Genomic DNA, 26399 nt, shown 5'->3' on the forward strand with positions numbered 1-26399 from the left:
ATGTATCTTTGAATAAAGATTGATGTTTTAAAGGCTCCCTGGTTTTCCATTTTTTGTTGGATGATCTACCAATACATTTGACCATGTCTGCATAAAAATGAGACATATGGATTGGAGAGATTTGTATATGTGAAGAAAAGATTCTGAGGTTTGAAAAGTTCAGAACACATGGTACTCATATCAGATCAACTTGTGAATCTACACATACATGGAGTAGAGAATTAGCAGCTTTAGAAAAAGGTATAAGCATGAAGAAGAACCCCATGGAATTTTCTACACATTTAGAAAAGGCAATGTATATCTGAAAAAAAGACCTGAAGGTTTGTCATGCAGAATTAAGTTCTTAAGTTTGGCAGAGACGTCTTTGATAATGAAAACATTGAAGTTGGAAAGCTCTGTACACTTAGGGTCCAATGATCAAAAACTCTCCGCCATGGAGAAAAACCACACATAATATTTGTTTTTGGGTTTTTTAGACCTTATATTGTAATATAGGAGTCTCATCTTCACCTACAGAACCCAGCATAGTGAGATAAACATTTCTCAATGGAAAATTTGTGTTTCTAAAATTCTTTGAGGGGCATTGCCATACTGACGAGACTTCGTAGATCATCTTGCCAGAGTAAAGAGCTTTACAACATAAGGCCCTTAGAGTATGTAGTGAAACGTTATACATACATGGACAATTAAAACCCCCATAAAATACACTCAACTCTTGGACCACAATGCAGTATCCCTATAGTGCTCCTAGATTGATTTATTTATTATTCACCATAAATTCCAACTGAACACTAGTTGTCTAGAATGGAGGTTTGGAAATGTCCAGCTAGGGACTATGTGGGTCTACCTTCTTAGTTTATTGAATGGTGCAAATACATAACTTAAAGGGATTTTCTCATTTGTAGGTATGTCTATGAAAATTAAATTTGTGAAACAAAGACTGTAATAACGCTCACACTCTTCACATTTCTTCAGCATATGAGGGTTGTGGTGTGTCAGTTGTTGATTTACCATTGCTTAATACAATCCATTTTAAGGACTTTGGAATGAACTAATCATTTACTTGCATAAAGAATAGGAGACCCACATCACAGTGTCTGTCCAGGTAAAAAAGCGACCTATAGGTTTTGAAAATTTCTGCTCATGTAAATTTGGTGCAAAAAGAGTTATGAAGCCTGGAACATTTGGCAACTATGTACCAAAGACCAACAATGTTTGTAAATCTTCTATACATTACAAAAATAAGCTATAAAGTTCAGACAGTTCTGTACACAGAGAAAAATACATATTCGTTTTGAGTTTTATAAACTTCTGCATAGGTACAAGAGACCCATAGGATTTGGTAAAAAATGTATGCATGAAAAAGAAACCGATAAGGTCTGGAAAGTTCTGTAATCTTAAATAAGAAAGATAAATGCTTTAGAGAATAATGTACCCTGTGTGAGGGTTTACTAGAATTCCTTGCCCATATAAGATTGGTAAAGTGAATGTAGTGCAGTCATAGTTGTATATAAAAATGTATGGTTGAGGCCTGGGGGGTGGTGTTGGCGGGAGGTACAAGGGCACTTTGGGGGTGAAATTGCAATTATACATGGGCATGGCTGGAGTGGATTGGTAGGGCAGAGATGAGGCTTTTACTTGTTTTATTTTGTACAAAATGCCTCATAGAAACAATTTAGTGTATGCTGTTTGGTGCTTAATATTTCTATTTAGCTAAATCTCCACTTGATTCTGTTTAACTAATTTTCCACATAAATCATAAGGTCCAGTTAATTTAAAAGGGACATGAGACCCACCATTTTTCTTTCATGATTCAGATAGAGCATACAATTTTAAACACATTTCCAATTTACTTCTATTATCAAATTTACTTCATTTTCTTGATATCCTTTGTTGAAGGAGCAGCAATGAACTACTGGGAACTAGCTGGACACACTGGGTAAACCAATGACAAGAGACATATAGGTCAAGTCACCAATCACCAGCTAGCTCTCAGCAGTGCATTGCTACACCAGAGCCTACCAATGTATACTTTTAAACAAAGGATACAAAGAGAACAAAGCAAATTTGATCATAAAAGTAAATTATAAAGTCTCTTAAAATGGCATCTTCTATCTTAATCTTGAAAGTTTCATTTTTACTTTCCTTTCCTTCTAATGCATTACTCTTTTGTCCCTTTAAATTTATTTTATTTTGAGGGCGGAGCCTGACTGAGCTTAGAGATGGACGTGTAATCTCTGAGCTCCATGCTGCATCTAACTAAAGTTGGCAACAAAAACACCTTGCCGGGACAAAACCTACGCCTCAAGGCAGTCATATGAAGGCTGAATCTACGCTAACAAAAAAAAATCTTTTTTTTCCCATGCCTTTTACCTCCAGTTACGGCTATAAGAAGCACTTCCTTACCCAGACTTGAGGACTCGCGCCAAAAGTTCTAAGGCCCTGACTACCGGGAGAAGTGCATTGAACTCATAGCAGTCACATCGTGACAGCAGATTATACCGCCACTCCGGACTGAAGCCCAAAGACACAGATTGCCTCCCGGTGACGGTAATACACGCACGACTCCTTCGGCTCTCTCCCGGCTACACGATGACACGCAGGTAGGCCGCGGAAGCAGACTAAAGTAACAGCCCGGTACCTCACAGGGGAGCAAAATTATAGCTGGGAATGAGAATCCCTAGAGGATATACCAGCCCTAGGTGAGCGAGACTCCATCATGAATGAACGCTACAAGATGTGCTCTAAATATATGGGGGCAGTGAATTAGCAGCAGCACTTATAATCATACTATATGTTATAAGGAGAGGGGAAAGAGAGATAAAAGTATGCAGTTTTATTTTTGATGAAGTGTGTGTGAGAAGGGGAAGAAATCTATAATAGAGTGAGCCTCAGAGAAAAGAATCTACAATAAAATAAGAAGGGGAAACGATCCTCTTAGGTGTACCCACATCCAGCAACAAAAAGGGAGACAGAAGCTTTTTTTTAGATCTAGCAACTGGTTATTACCCCTTTTATATAGCCTCAAAGACTTTTCAACATTTTCTAGGGGCACTACCGTCTCTCCCCAACACAGCTTACATAGAGACCTCTTGATTCAGAGAGGGGTCACCCTGCTCCTTGGGACTAATACTCATCCAACAATACATTCCCCTCTCCCCCAACTTCTACACTATAGATGCCATTAGCTTATCTACATTAAAGGGCTACACCACAAACTGCAACCACTTATACTCCCCTGACCCAGCTGTGTCAAAGATCCAACTTCTTGAGGATTTTCTGCTCTCCTAGCATGTCATCCAGAAGGCTAACTAAGGGAGAGAAGCCTAACAAGCCCGCCACTGTGAACACTTTCTTTAAACCTTCCAAAATCAATAAAACTACAGAACGGGTAGCAATGGATGCGGGAAGTGATTCAGAATCAGCTACCACACCCCACACCTCTGGGGAGGATATGACCCCTGTTACAAAAGCCGATCTAAGAGACCTGGTCTCAAAACATGATATTACCAGCAACTTTGATAGACTCTGGGAAAAGATCGACAACATGCACAATGCAGTCACCGCGAGCCTCTCTGATATTCGATCAGATATGGCAGACCTGGGAGGCAGACTCGACATACTAGAAGAACACAAAGACACAGTTACCGATGAATTAGCGGAGGCCTCTCAAACCATTCAAATTCAACAACAGGCCATTGCAGATCTACAGGACAAGGTCGACGATCTTGAAAACAGATCACGCAGAAATAATATAAGATTGAAGGGGGTCCCAGAAACCATTGCTAACTCAGACCTCCACACATACTTACAACAACTCTTCCGTGGCATCACAAGCGACCCGGAGGATTCTGAATTTGGGATGGAAAGAGCGCATAGAGCGCTTAAAGCGAAACCTAAAGGAGATGCTCCCCCAAGAGATGTCATTGTTAAACTCTCCTTTTTCCAAGACAAGGAGAAAATCCTTCAGGCCTCTAGATCCAAGCCGACCTACAAGTTTCAAGGATCTGTTATCCAGTTCTTTCAAGATCTTAGCATTCGGACACTTCAACAAAGAAGCTCTCTACGACCTCTAACTACTCTCTTGAGGAAACTCCAAATAAAGTACAAATGGGGATTCCCCTTTGCCCTATATATCCTCAAGGACAACAAGACCTATACAGTTCGAGAACAGGAAGAAATAGGTCCAACATGCAAACTTTTGGGTATTGATACTCCACTCATACCTTCTGAGGACCCACCGCAATCTCAATCTACCCTTATCAGACAAAATAAATGGACAAAGGTGACTCGCAAGGGTACCAAGAGATGATTCCTTACAAGAGAATTTGATTACATTGGATGTTATCCAACAATCTCTACAGGACTCGAAGCCCCTTACTTCTTGACCTAATGGGTCCTTGCAAAGTACCTACCCTTTACTATTACAGGACCTACTATAGAAATAACTCTCCCCATGCTCTCATGTGGAGAGAGGTTGGCACTGTCCACCCTTCCCTCTCTCCCTACACCGGAAAATGTAGCTGTTCACATGCTAATCTTCACATAATATCATATCTGTTCACCATATATGTTAAGTTTAATTGTTGCTGACTTTTTTAAGTTGTTTTCTTCTAATGATATAATAGCAGCTCTAATCCTGACACGGTAATGTTAATGTTTTTGTTTTATGTTCACCCACAAGATGGGCTGAAGCTGCACTGTTATGTAAATGTTTTCTCTTATTGTTTTCTGTTTCTTACTCTATCTCTTACTTCTTTCAAGGATGCCGGGATCACCTTCTCCCCCGACTTAGTAACCTTCACACCCAAGCAACCAATGGACAAGCCGAATTACCCCAGTCAGTATGTATCACACAGCTCTAGAGCTATTTTACTATTGCTAGGATTCCCTATCTTAACACTGTCATGACCCCTCAAATACACCTTATCTCTCATAATGTGAGAGGATTAAATACCAATATTAAACGTCGCACAGCAATGTCACAGTACCAACATATAGGAGCTAACGTTATTTTCCTTCAGGAAACACACTTTACACAGACTGTCATCCCTAAATATTGGGCTAAACATTTCACACAACATTACCATGCCACCACAGACTCCAAAAGAAGGGGGGTATCAATCTTGATCCACTCGGGCCTTCCTTTTGAACACGAATCTACCATAGCGGATAGAGAAGGGAGATATCTCATTGTTACTGGCCGTCTGCTTGATTCACATATCATCTTATGCAATATATATGCCCCCAATGAAAACCAGCACACTTTTTTTCAGAACATTTCCACCTTACTAACCAATTGGTCGCAACATAAGATAATTTTAGCAGGAGATTTTAATATCAACATGACCAAACACATAGAGGGCACTACTAAACTCACACCGAAACAACTCAGACACAATAGAATAGTCAACGCCATTCGGGAACACCTATCCCCACATGCACTCCTTGACTCATGGGTTACTCTGTACGGTCACACCACAGATCCTACCTTCTATTCATCAGCCCACAAAAGTTACACGAGAATCGATTATATTTTCACCAGCCAAATTCTTCAGCCGTTACTCCAGACATCGACAATCCATCCTTGTGTCTGGTCTGATCACTCTATCCTTACGATTCAGTTAAAAGGTCTAATAGACACACATAGAGCCAGAACCTGGACCTGCGACCCCTCACATTTCAAAGATCCAATATTCAAAGAAAAGCTCACCCACGCATTCACCGAATTCTGGGACACTAACAGAGGCTCTACATTAAATCCTATTTCCCCCTGGGCGGCACATAAGACATACATCCGGGGCCTGCTTATAAGAGAGAAAGCAATACGAAACGGCCAATATAAAACACTATTATCACAGCTACATACAGAAATACAAACCCTGGAGACCCGCCACAGACTAACACATAGAAATGACATACTCTCTACACTGGAAACTAAAAGGTCCTATTTAGCCAACCTTCTTAACAAACAATCAATTAGAGCAATTCAGAAGCTCAACACCCAATATTATATTTATGCAAACAAACCGGATAAATTCCTGGCCCACAAATTAAGAGAGCGATGTAGGGCATCTAACATTAGCTCAATTTTGCTCCCCAATGGAACATTAGTCTCCCACCCCCAACACATTGTAGATGCCTTCGCTGACTTTTATGGTAAACTCTACGATGGTAACAAAGTGACACACACACAACAGATCATTTCGCAAACCACATCATTCTTAGAAGAGACAGAATTAAGCTCCCTATCTGAGGAAGAAAGCGATAGTCTTAATGCACCTATCACGAGAGTAGAAGTGGCGGGGGTGATAAAGGATCTTAAGTCAGGAAAAGCAGCAGGGCCGGACGGGTTCGCCAGTGAATACTACAAAACTTTTAAAGACATACTAATACCCCACCTAACTGACTTCTGTAACTACATATTAGAAGGCCATAATATCCCAAACGACCTTTTACAAGCGAGAATTGTAGTAATTCCCAAACCTGGTAAGAATCATAAACTTTGTTCCAGCTACCGCCCCATCTCACTCATCAACCAAGATCTAAAAATCCTAACAAAAATTCTGGCCAATCGGCTGAAGCATCTCCTTCCTGGTCTGATCCATATGGACCAGGTGGGATTTGTCAAAAATAGAGAAGCGCCGGATAATGTGCGCAGGATGGTGAGCATTATAGATTATGTGGGGAAAGTACGATTGCCTTCTCTGCTCCTGTCATTGGATGCGGAGAAGGCATTCGACAGAATTGACTGGGACTACATGAGGGCAGTTTTAGCCCGGATGGGATTTGGAGGAGCTTTCATCAAAGCTTTAAATAGGATATACTCAACCCCCTCAGCCCAGGTTTCTGTATCAGGCTATAAATCCAAATGCTTTCCTATACTAAACGGAACAAGACAGGGGTGCCCATTATCCCCCCTTGTCTTTGCACTCTGCATAGAACCCCTAGCTGCCAAAATTAGACAGTCCCAAGATATCTCAGGTATTAGGATAAAAGACCATGAATACAAATTAACGCTTTTTGCGGATGATATCCTCCTGACCCTAACTAAACCCCTTATTTCATTGCCTAATTTATATAAGCTCTTGAACCAATTTTCCCAAATCTCGGGGTACAAAATCAACCTTGACAAATGCGAAGCACTGTCATTAGGCCTCCCACACCACACTAGGAAACTCATAGATACCAACTTTGACTTAAAATGGGCGACACATTCCCTCAAATACTTAGGGATACACCTGACCACCCACACTAATCAGCTACACAAATACAATTATGAACCCATGTATAAAGAGATCAGGAAAAACATACACAAGTGGAAAACACACACTTTCTCATGGATGGGTAGGCTCTCGGCGGTTAAAATGACTATCTTACCCCGTCTACTATATTTATTCCGGACGCTCCCGATAGAAGTCCCGACAGCTGAGTTGAAATCACTGCAGTCAGAACTAGTTGCATTTATTAGGGGAAAAAAAATGGCCAGAATCTCTTCTACACTTATCACACAACACAGGACCCTGGGAGGAGTGGGAGCCCCTAACCTGTTAGAATATTATAGAGCAGCAAGATTATCTCAAGCTACACTAATGGGAGGAGGATGGAAGGGAGTCCTATGGACATCATTAGAAGCTGATATAAGGGGGTCCACCCATACAGACGACATTCTGTGGAGCAAATATACTACAGAGGGTTCATCCAACAATACTCGATCCCATATTCTAGACAACACCACTCACTTATGGACTCTACTGGCCAAACAACAGAAACTACTACCTCACCACTCATTACAGTGCCCAATCAGGTATCTTATCCCAAGAGATATTCAGACTCTAACTGACAAATGGGCTAACAAAGGTTTGTATAGAGTGGCGAATTGGTTGGAAGGGAAGACACCCAAGACTTTCACCCAAATACAGGCACAAATAAACCCAATCAAGTTGTAGTGGTTCCATTACCTCCAAGTTAACTCGATCATCCAACAATACATTAGGGAACCCCGTCCTAGCCTACCCACAGTTCTAGAAAAACTGCTGAGTACCACACATAGACCTAAACAGGCGATATCCAATATTTACTTGGAAATACAATCATTGAATAGTAAAACTAAACCCAATATAATTATTAAATGGGAGGAGGATTTACACATGACCAAAGATAAAAAATGGTGGGATGGAATCTTTCACTCAGCATGCTCAGGCCTCTTGAGTGCAGATCTCAGGGAAAACACTATCAAAACGTTGTTTAGATGGTACCTGACTCCAGTTAAAACCCAACATATGTCCCCCACTAACAACAGACTCTGCTACAGGGGTTGCGGGGAAATAGGCTCCTACCAACACATGTGGTGGGACTGCACCATTATACAACCGATATGGGCTCAGTTGTCTTCCCTCCTAGGTTCAGTACTGGAGGAACAGATTCAACTGACACCTGCACAGGCCCTATTACACGTACCGCTACACCGATTTAATAAACACATAAACACATTCATCAAGATCACCTGCACGGTCACTAGAATGAGCATAGCCAAGTATTGGAAAATTAAAGCTCCCCCATGGGAGGAAGTTAAAAACAAAATAGCACTAACTTACCGCATGTACGAAACTGCCTCTAAAATCCTGGATTCTCAAACACAGTTTGAGAGAGTCTGGTTCTATTGGACACTTAACGGGAACCCTGCCACACAAACATTATAAGGTTATTCTCAAAACTAGAATCAACTGGCCTTAAAACTGGGGGGGGGGGGGGCCTCGGCATCCTACTTTACTTTACTTTAGTCTTCTTTACCTAGCCAATCAAGGAGTAGTTCGCATAGCTCACACACTGACAACGGCTAGACACTTCATATACTTCCTATGATTTCTCTTCTTCTCTTCTTTTACCTTTCTTTTCACTACTTACCTTCTATTACACTAGAATCGTTACATGGTTTAAATTGCAGGCTGTTCTGTTTTTCTCTACAATGGGACAAAATCTGGCTTTCTAAGACTGATGATATGGACAAAGATAGGTGCAGGGCCTGGTCCTCAGGTTCTTGTTTGGACTGATACCTTTTCAACATTATATGACATTAACAGAGATTAAGAGTTTTTAAAGCTATCCTGCTCATTCTGTATATGTCTATAAACCCTTTGTTAATAAGCCAGAAATGATTGTTGTAACACGATGAACCATGGTTTTTGTTTCTTCTCTCTGATTTAATATACCAATAAAAACGATTTAAACATAAATTTATTTTATTTTATAGTTAGTATGTTTATCAAAATAAAAACAACAAAAAACAAATAATGTAAATGTAAGTTTTAAAAAAAAGAAAGGTACGAATAAGAAAAAACACCTTGTGATATCATTTAATGTATTTGGAATTTAGTATTAAGTTTAGTATCAAGTTTAACCAATGTATTACTGTTTGGCAATTCTAATTTAACCTTAAAGGGACATGAAAGATTTTTTTTTTCTTTCTATTATCCAATTTGTTTATTTGTCTTGTTATTCCTTGCCGAAAATGATACCTAAGTAGGTTCAGGAGCTGCTGATTGGTGGCTGTACATGTATGCCTCATGTTATTGGCTCACCCAATGCGCTTGCTGATTGGATAGCTACATCTAGATACCAATCATCAAGCGCTACCCAGGTCCTGAACCAAAAATGGTCTGGCTCCTAAACTTACATTCCAGCTTTTTTTAAATAAAGATACCAAGAGAACAAAGAAAATTTGTAAAGAGGAGTAAATTAGAAAGTTGCTTAAAAAACATAATTTATGCTTACCTGATAAATTTATTTCTCTTGTAGTGTATCCAGTCCACGGATCATCCATTACTTATGGGACATTAACTCCTCCCCAACAGGAAGTGCAAGAGGATTCACCCAGCAGAGCTGCCATATAGCTCCTCCCCTAACTGCCATTACCAGTCATTCGACCGAAAACATGCAGAGAAAGGAAAACCATAGGGTACAGTGGTGACTGTAGTTTAATGGAAAAATTACCTGCCTTAAAGTGACAGGGCGGGCCGTGGACTGGATACACTACAAGAGAAATAAATTTATCAGGTAAGCATAAATTATGTTTTCTCTTGTTAAGTGTATCCAGTCCACGGATCATCCATTACTTATGGGATACCAATACCAAAGCTAAAGTACACGGATGACGGGAGGGACAGGCAGGCTCTTTATACGGAAGGAACCACTGCCTGAAGAACCTTTCTCCCAAAAACAGCCTCCGAAGAAGCAAAAGTGTCAAATTTGTAAAATTTGGAAAAAGTATGAAGAGAAGACCAAGTTGCAGCCTTGCAAATCTGTTCAACAGAAGCCTCATTCTTAAAGGCCCAAGTGGAAGCCACAGCTCTAGTAGAATGTGCTGTAATTCTTTCAGGAGGCTGCTGTCCAGCAGTCTCATAGGCTAACCGTATTATGCTACGAAGCCAAAAGGAGAGAGAGGTAGCCGAAGCTTTTTGACCTCTCCTCTGACCAGAATAAACGACAAACAGGGAAGACGTTTGTCGAAAATCCTTAGTTGCCTGTAGATAAAATTTCAGGGCACGGACTACATCTAGATTGTGTAGCAGACGTTCCTTTTTCGAAGAAGGATTAGGACACAAAGATGTAACCACAATCTCTTGATTGATATTCCTGTTAGTGACCACCTTAGGTAGGAACCCAGGTTTAGTACGCAGAACTACCTTGTCTGAATGAAAAATCAGATAAGGAGAATCACAATGTAAGGCAGATAACTCAGAGACTCTTCGAGCCGAGGAAATCGCCATTAAAAACAGAACTTTCCAAGATAACAACTTGATATCAATGGAATGAAGGGGTTCAAACGGAACCCCCTGTAAAACATTAAGAACTAAGTTCAAACTCCATGGTGGAGCAACAGTTTTAAACACAGGCTTGATCCTAGCTAAAGCCTGACAAAAAGCTTGAACATCCGGAACTTCTGACAGACGTTTGTGTAAAAGAATGGACAGAGCTGAAATCTGTCCCTTTAAGGAACTAGCGGATAAACCCTTTTCTAAACCTTCTTGTAGAAAAGACAATATCCTCGGAATCCTAACCTTACTCCATGAGTAACTCTTGGATTCGCACCAATATAAGTATTTGCGCCATATCTTATGGTAAATCTTTCTGGTAACAGGCTTCCTAGCCTGTATTAAGGTATCAATTACTGACTCAGAAAAACCACGTTTTGATAAAATCATGCGTTCAATTTCCAAGCAGTCAGCTTCAGAGAAATTAGATTTTGATGTTTGAAGGGACCCTGGATCAGAAGGTCCTGTTTCAGAGGTAGCGACCAAGGTGGACAGGATGACATGTCCACTAGATCTGCATACCAAGTCCTGCGTGGCCATGCAGGCGTTATTAGAATCACTGATGCTCTCTCCTGTTTGATTCTGGCAATCAATCGAGGAAGCATCGGGAAGGGTGGAAACACATAAGCCATCCCGAAGGTCCAAGGTGCTGTCAAAGCATCTATCAGAACCGCTCCCGGATCCCTGGATCTGGACCCGTAACGAGGAAGCTTGGCGTTCTGTCGAGACGCCATGAGATCTATCTCTGGTTTGCCCCAACGTCGAAGTATTTGGGCAAAGACCTCCGGATGAAGTTCTCACTCCCCCGGATGAAAAGTCTGACGACTTAAGAAATCCGCCTCCCAGTTCTCCACTCCCGGGATGTGGATTGCTGACAGGTGGCAAGAGTGAGACTCTGCCCAGCGAATTATCTTTGATACTTCCATCATTGCTAGGGAGCTTCTTGTCCCTCCCTGATGGTTGATGTAAGCTACAGTCGTGATGTTGTCCGACTGAAACCTGATGAACCCCCGAGTTGTTAACTGGGGCCAAGCCAGAAGGGCATTGAGAACTGCTCTCAATTTCAGAATGTTTATTGGTAGGAGACTCTCCTCCTGATTCCATTGTCCCTGAGCCTTCAGAGAATTCCAGACAGCGCCCCAACCTAGTAGGCTGGCGTCTGTTGTTACAATTGTCCAGTCCGGCCTGCTGAATGGCATCCCCCTGGACAGATGTGGCCGAGAAAGCCACCATAGAAGAGAATTTCTGGTCTCTTGATCCAGATTCAGAGTAGGGGACAAGTCTGAGTAATCCCCATTCCACTGATAGGCATGCACAATTGCAGCGGTCTGAGATGTAGACGTGCAAAGGGTACTATGTCCATTGCTGCTACCATTAAGCCGATCACCTCCATGCATTGAGCTACTGACGGGTGTTGAATGGAATGAAGGACACAGCATGCATTTTGAAGCTTTGTTAACCTGTCTTCTGTCAGGTAAATCTTCATTTCTACAGAATCTATAAGAGTCCCCAAGAAGGGAACTCTTGTGAGTGGAAAGAGAGAACTCTTCTTTTCGTTCACCTTCCATCCATGCGACCTTAGAAATGCCAGTACTAACTCTGTATGAGACTTGGCAGTTTGAAAGCTTGAAGCTTGTATCAGAATGTCGTCTAGGTACGGAGCTACCGCAATTCCTTGCGGTCTTAGTACCGCCAGAAGAGCACACAGAACCTTTGTGAAGATTCTCGGAGCCGTAGCCAATCCGAATGGAAGAGCTACAAACTGGTAATGCCTGTCTAGAAAGGCAAACCTTAGATACCGGTAATGATCTTTGTGAATCGGTATGTGAAGGTAAGCATCCTTTAAATCCACTGTGGTCATGTACTGACCCTTTTGGATCATGGGTAAAATTGTCCGAATAGTTTCCATTTTGAACGATGGAACTCTTAGGAATTTGTTTAGGATCTTTAAATCCAAGATTGGCCTGAAAGTTCCCTCTTTTTTGGGAACCACAAACAGATTTGAGTAAAACCCTTGTCCTTGTTCCGACCGCGGAACCGGATGGATCACTCCCATTAATAAAAGATCTTGTACGCAGCGTAGAAACGCCTCTTTCTTTATTTGGTTTGTTGACAACCTTGACAGATGAAATCTCCCTCTTGGGGGAGAGAATTTGAAGTCTAGAAGGTATCCCTGAGATATGATCTCTAACGCCCAGGGATCCTGGACATCTCTTGCCCAAGCCTGGGCGAAGAGAGAAAGTCTGCCCCCCACTAGATCCATTCCCGGATCGGGGGCCCTCGATTCATGCTGTCTTAGGGGCAGCAGCAGGTTTCCTGGCCTGCTTGCCCTTGTTCCAGGACTGGTTAGGTCTCCAGCCTTGTCTGTAGCGAGCAACAGCTCCTTCCTGTTTTGGTGCAGAGGAAGTTGATGCTGCTCCTGCTTTGAAATTACGAAAGGAACGAAAATTAGACTGTCTAGCCTTAGGTTTGGCTCTGTCTTGAGGCAGGGCATGGCCTTTACCTCCTGTAATGTCAGCGATAATTTCTTTCAACCCGGGCCCGAATAAGGTCTGCCCTTTGAAAGGTATATTAAGCAATTTAGATTTAGAAGTAACGTCAGCTGACCAGGATTTTAGCCACAGTGCTCTGCGTGCCTGAATGGCGAATCCGGAATTCTTAGCCGTAAGTTTAGTTAAATGTGCTACGGCATCTGAAATAAATGAGTTAGCTAACTTAAGGGCTTTAAGCTTGTGTGTAATCTCATCTAATGGAGCTGATTCAAGTGTCTCTTCCAGAGACTCAAACCAAAATGCTGCTGCAGCCGTGACAGGCGCAATGCATGCAAGAGGTTGCAATATAAAACCTTGTTGAACAAACATTTTCTTAAGGTAACCCTCTAACTTTTTATCCATTGGATCTGAAAAGGCACAGCTATCCTCCACCGGGATAGTGGTACGCTTAGCTAAAGTAGAAACTGCTCCCTCCACCTTAGGGACCGTTTGCCATAAGTCCCGTGTGGTGGTGTCTATTGGAAACATCTTTCTAAATATCGGAGGGGGTGAGAACAGCACACCGGGTCTATCCCACTCCTTAGTAACAATTTCAGTAAGTCTCTTAGGTATAGGAAAAACGTCAGTACTCGCCGGTACCGCAAAATATTTATCCAACCTACACATTTTCTCTGGTATTGCAACTGTGTTACAATCATTCAGAGCCGCTAACACCTCCCCTAGTAATACACAGAGGTTTTCCAGCTTAAATTTAAAATTTGAAATATCTGAATCCAGTTTGTTTGGATCAGAACCGTCACCCGCAGAATGAAGCTCTCCGTCCTCATGTTCTGCAAATTGTGACGCAGTGTCTGACATGGCCCTAATATTATCAGCGCACTCTGTTCTCACCCCAGAGTGATCACGCTTACCTCTTAGTTCTGGTAATTTAGCCAAAACTTCAGTCATTACAGTAGCCATATCCTGTAATGTGATTTGTAATGGCCGCCCAGATGTACTCGGCGCTACAATATCACGCACCTCCCGAGCGGGAGATGCAGGTACTGACACGTGAGGCGAGTTAGTCGGCATAACTCTCCCCTCGTTGTTTGGTGAAATATGTTCAATTTGTACAGATTGACTTTTATTTAAAGTAGCATCAATACAGTTAGTACATAAATTTCTATTGGGCTCCACTTTGGCTTTAGCACATATAGCACAGATATCTTCCTCTGAATCAGACATGTTTAACACACTAGCAAATAAACTAGCAACTTGGAAATACTTTTCAAGTAATTTACTATAATATGAAAACGTACTGTGCCTATAAGAAGCACAGAAAAAGTTATGACAGTTGAAAATTAATAAACTGAAAAGTTATAGCATCAAATCTTTGTAAAAAACACAATTTTAGCAAAGGATTGCTCCCATTAGCAAAGGATAACTAACCCTGATAGCAGAAAAAAAATACAGAAATAAACGTTTTTTATCACAGTCAACTACAATCTCACAGCTCTGCTGTGAGTGATTACCTCCCTCAAAACAAGTTTTGAAGACCCCTGAGTTCTGTAGAGATGAACCGGATCATGCAGGGAAGACAATAAACTTCTGACTGAATTTTTTGATGCGTAGCAAAAGCACCAAAAAAGGTCCCTCCCCCTCACACATAACAGTGAGAGAGATCAGTAAACTGTCATAAATTAAATAAAACGACTGCCAAGTGGAAAAAAATAGTGCCCAAAACATTTTTTCACCCAGTACCTCAGAAAATTAAACGATTTTACATGCTAGCAAAAAACGTTTAACATTAATAAATTGAGTGTTATTAAAAAGCCTGTTGCTAGTCCCTGCAAATTAGGCTAAAGTTTTATGCATACAGTATAATTCCAGTGAAGTGCCATTCCCCAGAATACTGAAGTGTAAAATATACATACATGACAGCCTGATACCAGTTGCTGCTACTGCATTTAAGGCTGAGTTTACATTATATCGGTATGGCAGAATTTTCTCATCAATTCCATTGTCAGAAAATAATAAGCTGCTACATACCTCTTTGCAGATTAATCTGCCCGCTGTCCCCTGATCTGAAGTTTACCTCTCCTCAGATGGCCGAGAAACAGCAATATGATCTTAACTACTCCGGCTAAAATCATAGAAAAAGGTAGATTCTTCTTCAAATTCTACCAGAGAAGGAATAACACACTCCGGTGCTATTATAAAATAACAAACTTTTGATTGAAGGTATGAAACTAAGTATAATCACCACAGTCCTCTCACACATCCTATCTATTCGTTGGGTGCAAGAGAATGACTGGTAATGGCAGTTAGGGGAGGAGCTATATGGCAGCTCTGCTGGGTGAATCCTCTTGCACTTCCTGTTGGGGAGGAGTTAATGTCCCATAAGTAATGGATGATCCGTGGACTGGATACACTTAACAAGAGAAAATGCATCTATCTAAATCATGAATGTTTAATTTTGACTAGACTTTTCCCTTAACTATTTACCAGTAGTGTATTGCTGCTTAGTCAACAAAGAATACCAAAATCATTAAGCAAATTAGATAATAGAAGTAAATTGGAAAGTTGTTTAAAATTGTATTCTCTATCTGAATCAAGACAGAAAAAATGTTGAGTTTCGTGTCCCTTTAAGCAGATTGCTTGTTTTCTATACTGTAATCTCAATGTTGAATCACGTAACAGGATACTGTACTAAAACATGTTTTGTGAAAGCTTTTACAATTTAGATTTAAACTAATACAGCTGTATTGGTTTTTACTTACCTGTAATGCTCTATGGTTGGTTGATATCATGCTAATGATCATTGGCTTATAGATATATTCTGTTAATGTTCATTGGTTGATAAATACTTCCTGCTCATGCTCACTATCATTAGTAGAAAGTACCTCTAAGCCAATTAGCATTGATATGAACTGCACAGGTGATGTGTTAGTATCAATTTAAATGTCACTAGATTTAAGTTTCAATAAATATTTTATCAGGCCAAAAAATGCCTGAATGTTTAAATCCTGCTCTGTTTCATATAAATGATGGACATTTTTTGACTGCAGTGGCCCTTTAATATAAGCAAGGCCTTGCAGACAACTTACTTTCAATATTGTTGTCATTTAGGTACAGGTGCTCCAGTCTGGGATTGATAAGTGGCACCACGGTGAATCTGTTATGGGCAAGTTGAAGGACCAGGAGGCTGGAGATGTTGAAGGCATTTTTGGGTAGACCTTTCTCTGACAGCTGGTTATAGTTTAGTCTGAGAAAGGCCAAGTTTGGAAGTTCCTTGAAATAATCAGCAGGAATGTCCTCAATGTTATTCCTGTCCAGAAACAGCTGGTTCACAGTCTCAGGCACTGTGGGAGGCATTTTTCTTAGGATGTTGTGAGCCAGATTCAACTGGATAAGACTCTTAAGACCTTTAAATGTATTCTTATTGAAAACCCCATCACTTAGTTTGTTGTGGTGCAGGTCCAGCAAGATAAGGTTGTCCATCTTACTAAAGACTCCAGATGGTATCTTAGAGATCTGATTGCGGCTTAGGCGTAGCTGTTCAAGCTTTGGAGGAAGGTATGATGGAATTTCCTTTAGCTGATTCTTTTCCATGTACAAATAAGTCAGATTGTCCATTTTCTCCAGTAATTTCTTTTCTACTTTCTTTATTCGATTGTTGTCCAGGTTGATCCATTGTAGGTCTGTTGCATTTTTGAATGACTCTTCGGCAAGATCATCAATAAAATTATTCTGAAGATAGACATAACGGGCACGAGAGGGGAGGACTGGAACCTTGCGCAGATTTCTACTGTCACAGTAGATTGTGGAAGGGAAATCAGCTGGGCAGTAACACTCTCTTGGGCAGTCAGGAAAAACAGATGGGGGACCTGGAGGAAGAGGGGGTGGCAGTTCAGTAGGCTCCACAGGCTCTGCTGGCAAAGGAGTTGGTTTCTTGGCTGGGCGGACAACTGTTGGACGGGGTTTGCGTCTTTGTCCACTCACCTCTGTAGTCAAGATCAGGGTAAGGGATAAAAGCAAAAGGACCCATGCTCTCATAGTCACCTTCTAAAAATTAGAAAGGAGATGGAGACACATTAAATCATGAAAGTTTTTAGAAGAGACCTGTAAACAGTTATTAAAAACAAAACTAATACAAAACATTAAATATTGCTATCATGTTTCATGTCCTCTCAGTTCATAATTTCCAAATAATTTATAGAACTATGTAGTGAGACAAATCTCTCCAAAACGTAATCAAGCCTAGTGGACTTCCTTCTATATAGTCGTAATGCTATAGTAATTAGAAAGCTTTGCATCACTACTCATGTAGCTTATGCATTCTGCATGCATGGTTATAACTCAAAGTAATGACTTTTAATAGAAGCAATATTATTGTATATTATAAAATGGTCAGTAAATGTGTTTCAAATGCCAAACTTGCCTTTTATATCCACACCCTGATAGATGGTCACAGCTACAAGGCAACAGGTATGCCCTATTTTTTGTGATCTGCAAATAGATAACTTTCAGTAGCCCCTGTGTATGGTCAGGTCACTAAAAAGGGAGCTGCAATGAAAAATGTAGTGGTTCCACATTTTCATAGCATCTCAATTGAAACAACTTGCATAGTATTTAGCCCATACCTGGAAACATATTTTCAAAGTTCCTTACATTTTTATCTAAACTATTTAAAGTTCTTTTTAACAATGTACTAACTTTTCAGAATTTTTGGACTCTCTGCACTCACTAATAGGCCATATTTTTAGAATTACTTTGGATAATAAGAGTTTAGGTGATTATGAAGCAGCTAATTATATATCACCTACTATGCACTTTAAACATCCTGAGAATATGTTATGTTACTGTCTCAAAAGTACTGGATACTGCAGCTAGAGCAAGAATAGATTTGGGTCTGTAGGATAAGCCACAGAAGACTGCAAATGGGTAGGAGAGAAAGGTACAACAGGAATTAAATGACTTAAAACGGAGAGCACATGGCTACTGAATCATACCTTCCAATACTTTCTTTAGGCAACACAAAGCAGAGTCTATGCAGAAAAGTGGGGGTGGAGTAAGACAGTCCCAGAGACAGGGTATAGGCAATTAGGGAAGTGGAGATTGCATGTTAGGGCATACTTTGGGCATTTTGGGGTGAGGTTTGAGTATGTCAAGTTTCTGTTAGAGAAACCTGGACCTACATTAAAAAAACAAAAACAATGGTGAAGAAAGTAATAATAATGAAGAGGTTATCAGGAAAAAAAAAGTTAACATTTTAAGGGTATAGAAGTCACACATAATTCAATTTACAATTTAAAAAAAAATATCCATGTTACTTTAAATGACCAATTTACATCTTTCTTTTGGTTTCCTTTGTTCAAATTTAGCCCCTTTCCATAAGGGCATAGTGAAGTAGGCTCAGGAGTGTGCACGCCTCTTAAGCACTTTGTTTCAGCAGTGTGTGTAGCAATGTCATACAAGAAACCTGTAGAGGGAGATTTATGGTGCAGTAGCTTTAGCCCCTCTATGATAAAACTCTATGGTAAAATAAATGCTTTAGGGTGCAGTAGTAAAATAAACTAGTGCTGTATAATTAGAAGCACTGTTATAGTGCATCTATCTTTGGATAGGAGACACCCAAACAATTTGTGCAGTAGTAGTAAGTGCAAGTAGAGATGGTGTATAACCTGCTGTCACTCAGCACCAGATCCATCTAAAGAGGTAAATTTGATATTAGAAGTAAATTGGAAAGTTTTTTTTAAATTACTCACTGTATCAGATTCAAATACCCCTTTGAATAAAGGAAACAAATGATTTAGAGAGTATAACACTGCAAAACTATGTGAAAGGCAGATTGCACATAAATATTTAAAGCTTTTAAGTATAACATTTACAATTATTCACACCAATTTCTCAGCCTGAAACAGTATCAGCCGTTACTTAGTTAAATCTGTATCACATATTAAAGTCTTTAGTACATAATGCAAATACATACAGGAAATGAGAGTTGCATTTTTCTCTATCTGCCTGTGCTTTATCCCAAACTTATAAATATGCAAATCCTATTGGAAGCCAAATTATTTTGTTCATATCTAAAATCTCACATTGTTCTCTGGATCAGCTCTGACCCAGTTTCATATAAGACTGAATCAAGTAAAAAAAACAACAACTTTAAATATGTCATTTGCCTGATTTACAGTATCTGGCAGTGCGAAGGAGTGAGGAGGAGGCCTAAACTATGTTTAGTGTTGGTAAAGTTTAGGAGTATAGTGAGAAGCTGACATGCAGGAGATGTCTGTGCAAAAATTCAAAGCAGCTGCCTTCCTGCTGTGACAGAAAATGCTCATTAAGGTGTGAATGTGAAGATGAAAGCAAAGTGGGGTTCCATGTTTATAGTTAATGCCAGATTTTCTCTCCTTGTCATTTTAGTTGTTCTCTTAATAATCTGTTTATCTATCTGTCTCTCTATCCACTATCACTTTATTGGTCTATCTATCTATCTATCTATCTATCTATCTATCTATCTATCTATCTATCTACCTATCTATCTATCTATCTATCTATCTATCTATCTATCTATCTATCTATCTATCTTCTGCTTCTTAACTCTTGTTTCCGGCGAGCCTGAAGGCTCACGTGTAAACAGCTGCATTCGCAGCTACATAAAGCAACCCCCTAGTCAGAACTTACCTGTCCCTGTTCCGGTTTCTCGCTGGCATCTGCCCTGACCCCTGGCCTGATTTTGTATTGTTTTTAGATACCTCCCAACTGTCCCGATTTTCACGGGACAGTCCCGATTTTAGGGGTCTGTCCCGCTGTCCTGGGTTGCTAGCCATCTGTCCCACATTGCCCCATGCATTTAAAATATATATATATATATATATATATATATATATATATATATATATATATATATATATATATATATATATATATATATATATATATATTTAAATTCTATTGGGCCCATACTCAGAAGCAGCTGGCTTTGCTCTCACAGGGTTAGATACCTGTTAGATTCCTTGTGGAAAAGGAATGGTGTGTGGGTTAAGTAGAAGTAAGAAGGCTGTATATCCTCTGACCTCAGGTAATGGTGACCTCTAACCTCTGGTAGTGATGACGTCTAACCCCTGGTGATAATACTAGCATGCCTTCAGTTTTATACAATGAGCAGTGCTAACACCAGGGTAATGAACAGTGGCAGCCTCAGACTGCCAGCTAATGTGCTTGCCAACCCCAGGACCTCATACAATGAGTTACAGATACCCATATATGATGTAGTGTGTGTCTATCTGTATCTATAAGTGTGTATGTGTGTGTATCTGCATGTATAAGTGTAAGCTGTGTAGTGTGTGTGTGTGTCTATCTGTATCTATAAGTGTGTGCGTATCTGCATGTATAAGTGTAAGCTATGTAGTGAGTGCGTATGTGTATCTGTATGTATAAGTGTAGGCTATGTAGTGTGTGTGTGTCTGTATGTATAAGTGTAAGCTATGTAGTGTGTGTGTGTGTGTATCTGTATGTATAAGTGTAGGCTATGTAGTGTGTGTGTGTCTGTATGTATAAGTGTAGGCTATGTAGTGTGTGTGTGTCTGTATGTATAAGTGTATGCTATTTAGTGTGTGTCTGCATGTATAAATGTAAGCTATGAAGTGTGTGCATCTGCATGTATAAGTGTGTACTATGTAGTGTGTGTGTGTGTATCTAAATGTATATATGTAAGCTATGTAGTGTGTGTGTGTGTATCTGCATGTATAAGTGTATGCTATGTAGTGTGTGTGTGTGCATATCTGCATGTATAAGTGTATGCTATGTAGTGTGTGTGTGTGTATCTGTATGTATAAGTGTATGCTATGTAGTGTGTGTGTATCTGCCTGTATAAGTGTATGATATGTAATGTGTGTGCATGTGTAAGTGTATGCAATGTAGTGTGTGTGTGTATCTGCATGTGTAAGTATATGCAATGTAGTGTGTGTGTATCTGCATGTGTAAGTGTATGCTATGTACTGTGTGTGTATCTGTATGTATAAGTGCATCATATGTAGTACGTGTATCTGCATGTATAAGTGTAAGCTATCTAGTGTGTGTGTGTGTAACTTTATGTATAAGTGTGTATCTGCATGTATAAGTGTATGCTGTGTAGTATGTGTGTGTTTATCTGCATGTATAAGTGTGTGTGTGTATCTGCATGTATAAGTGTGTGTGTATCTGCAATCTTTAAGTGTATGCTATGAAGTGTGTGTATGTATCTGCATGTATAAGTTTATCTGTATGTATAAGTGTGTGCGTGTATCTGCATGTATGAGTGTGTGTGTGTATCTGCATGTATAAGTGTATGCTATGTAGTGTGTGTGTATCTGCATGTATAAGTGTATGCTGTGTAGTGTGTGTGTGTATCTGTATGTATAAGTGTGTGTGTATCTGCATGTATAAGTGTATGCTGTGTAGTGTGTGTGTGTATCTGTATTTATAAGCTAAGTAGTGTGTGTGTATCTGCCTGTATAAGTGTATGCTATGTAGTGTGTGTGTATCTGCATATGCAAGTGATTGCTATGTAGTGTGTTACTGTGCATTTTTGCTGACTTTAAAGGCCAGAATCTAGAATACAGGGAGTGCAGAATTATTAGGCAAATGAGTATTTTGACCACATCATCCTCTTTATGCATGTTGTCTTACTCCAAGCTGTATAGGCTCGAAAGCCTACTACCAATTAAGCATATTAGGTGATGTGCATCTCTGTAATGAGAAGGGGTGTGGTCTAATGACATCAACACCCTATATCAGGTGTTCATAATTATTAGGCAACTTCCTTTCCTTGGGCAAAATGGGTCAAAAGAAGGACTTGACAGGCTCAGAAAAGTCAAAAATAGTGAGATATCTTGCAGAGGGATGCAGCACTCTTAAAATTGCAAAGCTTCTGAAGCGTGATCATCGAACAATCAAGCGTTTCATTCAAAATAGTCAACAGGGTCGCAAGAAGCATGTGGAAAAACCAAGGCGCAAAATAACTGCCCATGAACTGAGAAAAGTCAAGCGTGCAGCTGCCAAGATGCCACTTGCCACCAGTTTGGCCATATTTCAGAGCTGCAACATCACTGGAGTGCCCAAAAGCACAAGGTGTGCAATACTCAGAGACATGGCCAAGGTAAGAAAGGCTGAAAGACGACCACCACTGAACAAGACACACAAGCTGAAACGTCAAGACTGGGCCAAGAAATATCTCAAGACTGATTTTTCTAAGGTTTTATGGACTGATGAAATGAGAGTGAGTCTTGATGGGCCAGATGGATGGGCCCGTGGCTGGATTGGTAAAGGGCAGAGAGCTCCAGTCCGACTCAGACGCCAGCAAGGTGGAGGTGGAGTACTGGTTTGGGCTGGTATCATCAAAGATGAGCTTGTGGGGCCTTTTCGGGTTGAGGATGGAGTCAAGCTCAACTCCCAGTCCTACTGCCAGTTTCTGGAAGACACCTTCTTCAAGCAGTGGTACAGGAAGAAGTCTGCATCCTTCAAGAAAAACATGATTTTCATGCAGGACAATGCTCCATCACACGCGTCCAAGTACTCCACAGCGTGGCTGGCAAGAAAGGGTATAAAAGAAGAAAATCTAATGACATGGCCTCCTTGTTCACCTGATCTGAACCCCATTGAGAACCTGTGGTCCATCATCAAATGTGAGATTTACAAGGAGGGAAAACAGTACACCTCTCTGAACAGTGTCTGGGAGGCTGTGGTTGCTGCTGCACGCAATGTTGATGGTGAACAGATCAAAACACTGACAGAATCCATGGATGGCAGGCTTTTGAGTGTCCTTGCAAAGAAAGGTGGCTATATTGGTCACTGATTTGTTTTTGTTTTGTTTTTGAGTGTCAGAAATGTATATTTGTGAATGTTGAGATGTTATATTGGTTTCACTGGTAAAAATAAATAATTGAAATGGGTATATATTTGTTTTTTGTTAAGTTGCCTAATAATTATGCACAGTAATAGTCACCTGCACACACAGATATCCCCCTAAAATAGCTAAAACTAAAAACAAACTAAAAACTACTTCCAAAAATATTCAGCTTTGATATTAATGAGTTTTTTGGGTTCATTGAGAACATGGTTGTTGTTCAATAATAAAATGAATCCTCAAAAATACAACTTGCCTAATAATTCTGCACTCCCTGTATTAATGGGGAAAGCAGAGAGCAGTTTTAAAGAATCTATTATTAAATGTCCAATTAAGATAAAAATATTTAGCACTGTCTCTGCAAATGTTAATTAAATACAGAGCTCACATAGCTATACCAGGGGTTTGAGCTTTTGCTTGATTTGCTGCCTAAGAGTATTAAAAGATATGACTTTATTTAGAATTTTATTTATATTACTTTGGTCTTATGATTTTTTAAGCCCCGCCCCTGCTCCTGCCCACCAAATTTCAAATTTTTGCTGCGGTGGTGGTGGTGGTGGTGGTGGGGGGGTGTCCCTCTTGAATTTTGAAATGTTGGGAGGTATGTGATACTGACTTTGTACTGTGTTTTGGACTTTTCCACTAACTAGAGGCATACACATTATCTATTACCCTGTGAAGAATTGCCACTGTGCAGACGAGAGCTCTGTGCAACTGAGCTCCAACTACCAACAGCTGATAAATAACCAAATAAAAAATGGAGCCCGCAGCTGTCCACCCTGACTCTGACAGTGCAAGCATTACAGAATACACTAGCAGAACTGCAAGTAGGGCACGCCATATGCTACAGGGCCCAAATGCTACCAGTTCTGCTGTTCCTGCTCTTGTATCCCCTACAGTATTTGCAGAAGCTGCAGTACACACAAAATCTAAAGTTCTTTTACCAGGTAAGTTTTGACAGAAATCAATACCAAAGTTTTATCACCTCCTGCTAAGTGCTTTTTTCACAACAGGTCAGGACATATGCCATAAACTTTGTGCAGTTACAGACTGTTATTGCTTTTTTTACCTGGTGAACCCCAGTATTGAGCCTATTGCATACACAGAGCCCTGTACTGGATTCTGGGGTAAACTTTTTACAAGCTATGGATACTTTATATGACTAACCTCACAGAGTTTCCTCTGCTACTACATCCCTGAAAGTACATGTTGAAGAATATATCACAGATTTCCAACACTTAGCAGTAGACTCAGCATCGAATGGACCTGGCCTGGTCGACCAGTTTCATATGAATCTGACTGAAAATTTGATGGATGAACTACCCAGAGTAGGATAACCTGTTTCCTTAAAAGAGATAATGAATTTATGTATACAGATTGACAGACACCTGCATGAGAGATATCAAGAGAAGATGTCCATTTCCAGTTTTCCCTGATGACGTCCTTCAGTTGTTCTAAGTTCTCCTCCTACTCCTGTGCCTGCTGCTGAAGAACCTATGCAGATTTGAAGTCTACTATCAGAAGCTGAAAAGATTTGCAGAACATCTAGAGGACTTTATTTATATTTTGGCAGACTTGGTCATTCAAGTCAGAGAGTGTAAGGTCAAGCCTGCTCCTAGTGGAGATATGTTAGCTTCTGTCTCACCCACGGTTCACAGCAACCCACTTAACAGTATCTCTTTCATTAGAGTAAAATAAATAATCTGCATCTTTTCTTTTCATGCTATGATAGACTCTGGTGCAAGTGGATGTTGTATGGATGTGAGATTAATTCAAACTCTAGTTATACCTACTATAAACAAGACAGATCCTTTACACATACAATGTATAGATGGAACTCCTCTCCTATCTTCCTCTTTCTGCTTAACTCATTGTTTGGCTTTTAAATTACAGCTTCTGAAGTCCTACAAAATACACCCAGTTTTCCATGTCTCTCTGTTGAAACCTGACATTTCTGATGCTTTCTTTTCCAGAGCTTTGAACAGCTCTCCTGATCCTGTTGTAAAAGGAGAGGAAGAATACAAAGTTCAGAATATCTTAGATTCTAGACACTGTTAGAGCATTATCGAGTACTCATGCTCAAGCTAAAGTATGCATGTTTCACATGAATCATCCAGACAAGCCGAGTCCTGGTCACCTCCAGGAGGGTCGCCCTAAGGGGGAGCACTGTCAGAAGTTACCTTTCCTTGCTGCGGTGTCTTGCAGTTATCTCTCTGCAATGCCCTGCTGGTGGCTATGTATGAGTCTCTATCAACGAGATCTCTTAAAGGTACAGTGCGCACATATAATGTATGCTGCTCCTCTAGAAAGGATGTCACCAGGGTATATAGCCAGTGAGACAGTGTTTGGTTATTACAACGCTTAGTCCACAGTAATACTTGGTGTTGTACTTCTCCTAGTTTGTTAAATTTCTGGTTCCTTGACTCTTAGCCTTGCTACTTGACTCTTTCTGCCTGCCCTGACCTCTGGCCTGATTTTCAAATGTTTTAGGGCTAGATTTATTATAGCTGAGGCGTACAGGGGCGCGTATACCCGCCCCTGTTCGCCTCAGCTCGCCTATGGCGGGGCGAAATTACCCGCAGGTATTTGGCATTACACACGAGCGCAATTTTGCGCTTGCGTGCAATCCCGCCCCCTGCCCGCGCACAGCCAATCACGCGCGGGCAGGAGCTGTCAATCTCCTCGGTCGGACTCGACCGAGGAGATTGAATTTCGCCAGTTTAGAGGTGGCGAAGAGCGTAGGGAAGCAGCGGTCTCTTGACCGCTGCTTGATAAATCACGGCGAGCAAGTTCTTATGAGAACTTGCTGCCGTAGGGCTGCCGTAGGGGCTTCATAAATCTAGCCCTATTAGGAACTGTGTTTTTTTACTTCTCTGCTATCTAGAGGCTTGCACGTTATATATTATCCTGTGAAGAATTGCCTCTGTGCAGACGAGAGCTCTCTGTGTCTGGACTGCAACTACCAACAGCTGATAGTATTTTGCTAAACAGCAAATTTAGAATAGGAGCGCTTTTGAGTTCCTTTGTGCTGTGTTAGCACTGAAGTAGAGCTAATATTTTTGTGCTCCACTTGTAATCTTAGCCTAAATGTTTATTAGCCAGACTCGTATATACAGATAAAATGTACTGTTATTGTAACTATGGTACAGAAAAAATAAAATAATTCCTAGTGAGGACAAGTTTAAAGGGACACTCAAGTCAAAATTAAACTTTCATTATTCAGAT

General features: G+C 40.5%; 1 protein-coding gene across 1 annotated transcript in view; it reads right to left on the reverse strand.

The window, feature by feature from the left end:
- Positions 1 to 26399, reverse strand: part of PRELP (proline and arginine rich end leucine rich repeat protein) — a 104737-nt gene that overhangs the window by 23912 nt on the left and 54426 nt on the right. Inside the window, exon 2 of the mRNA XM_053706727.1 lies at positions 16393 to 17350. Within this exon, the coding sequence (XP_053562702.1) occupies positions 16393 to 17341 (949 nt within the window). The 5' untranslated portion in view covers positions 17342 to 17350. The remainder of the gene's footprint in view (positions 1 to 16392; positions 17351 to 26399) is intronic.

Source organism: Bombina bombina, chromosome 3, assembly GCF_027579735.1.
Source record: "Bombina bombina isolate aBomBom1 chromosome 3, aBomBom1.pri, whole genome shotgun sequence".
In the NCBI taxonomy this organism is placed as follows: Eukaryota; Metazoa; Chordata; class Amphibia; order Anura; family Bombinatoridae; genus Bombina; species Bombina bombina.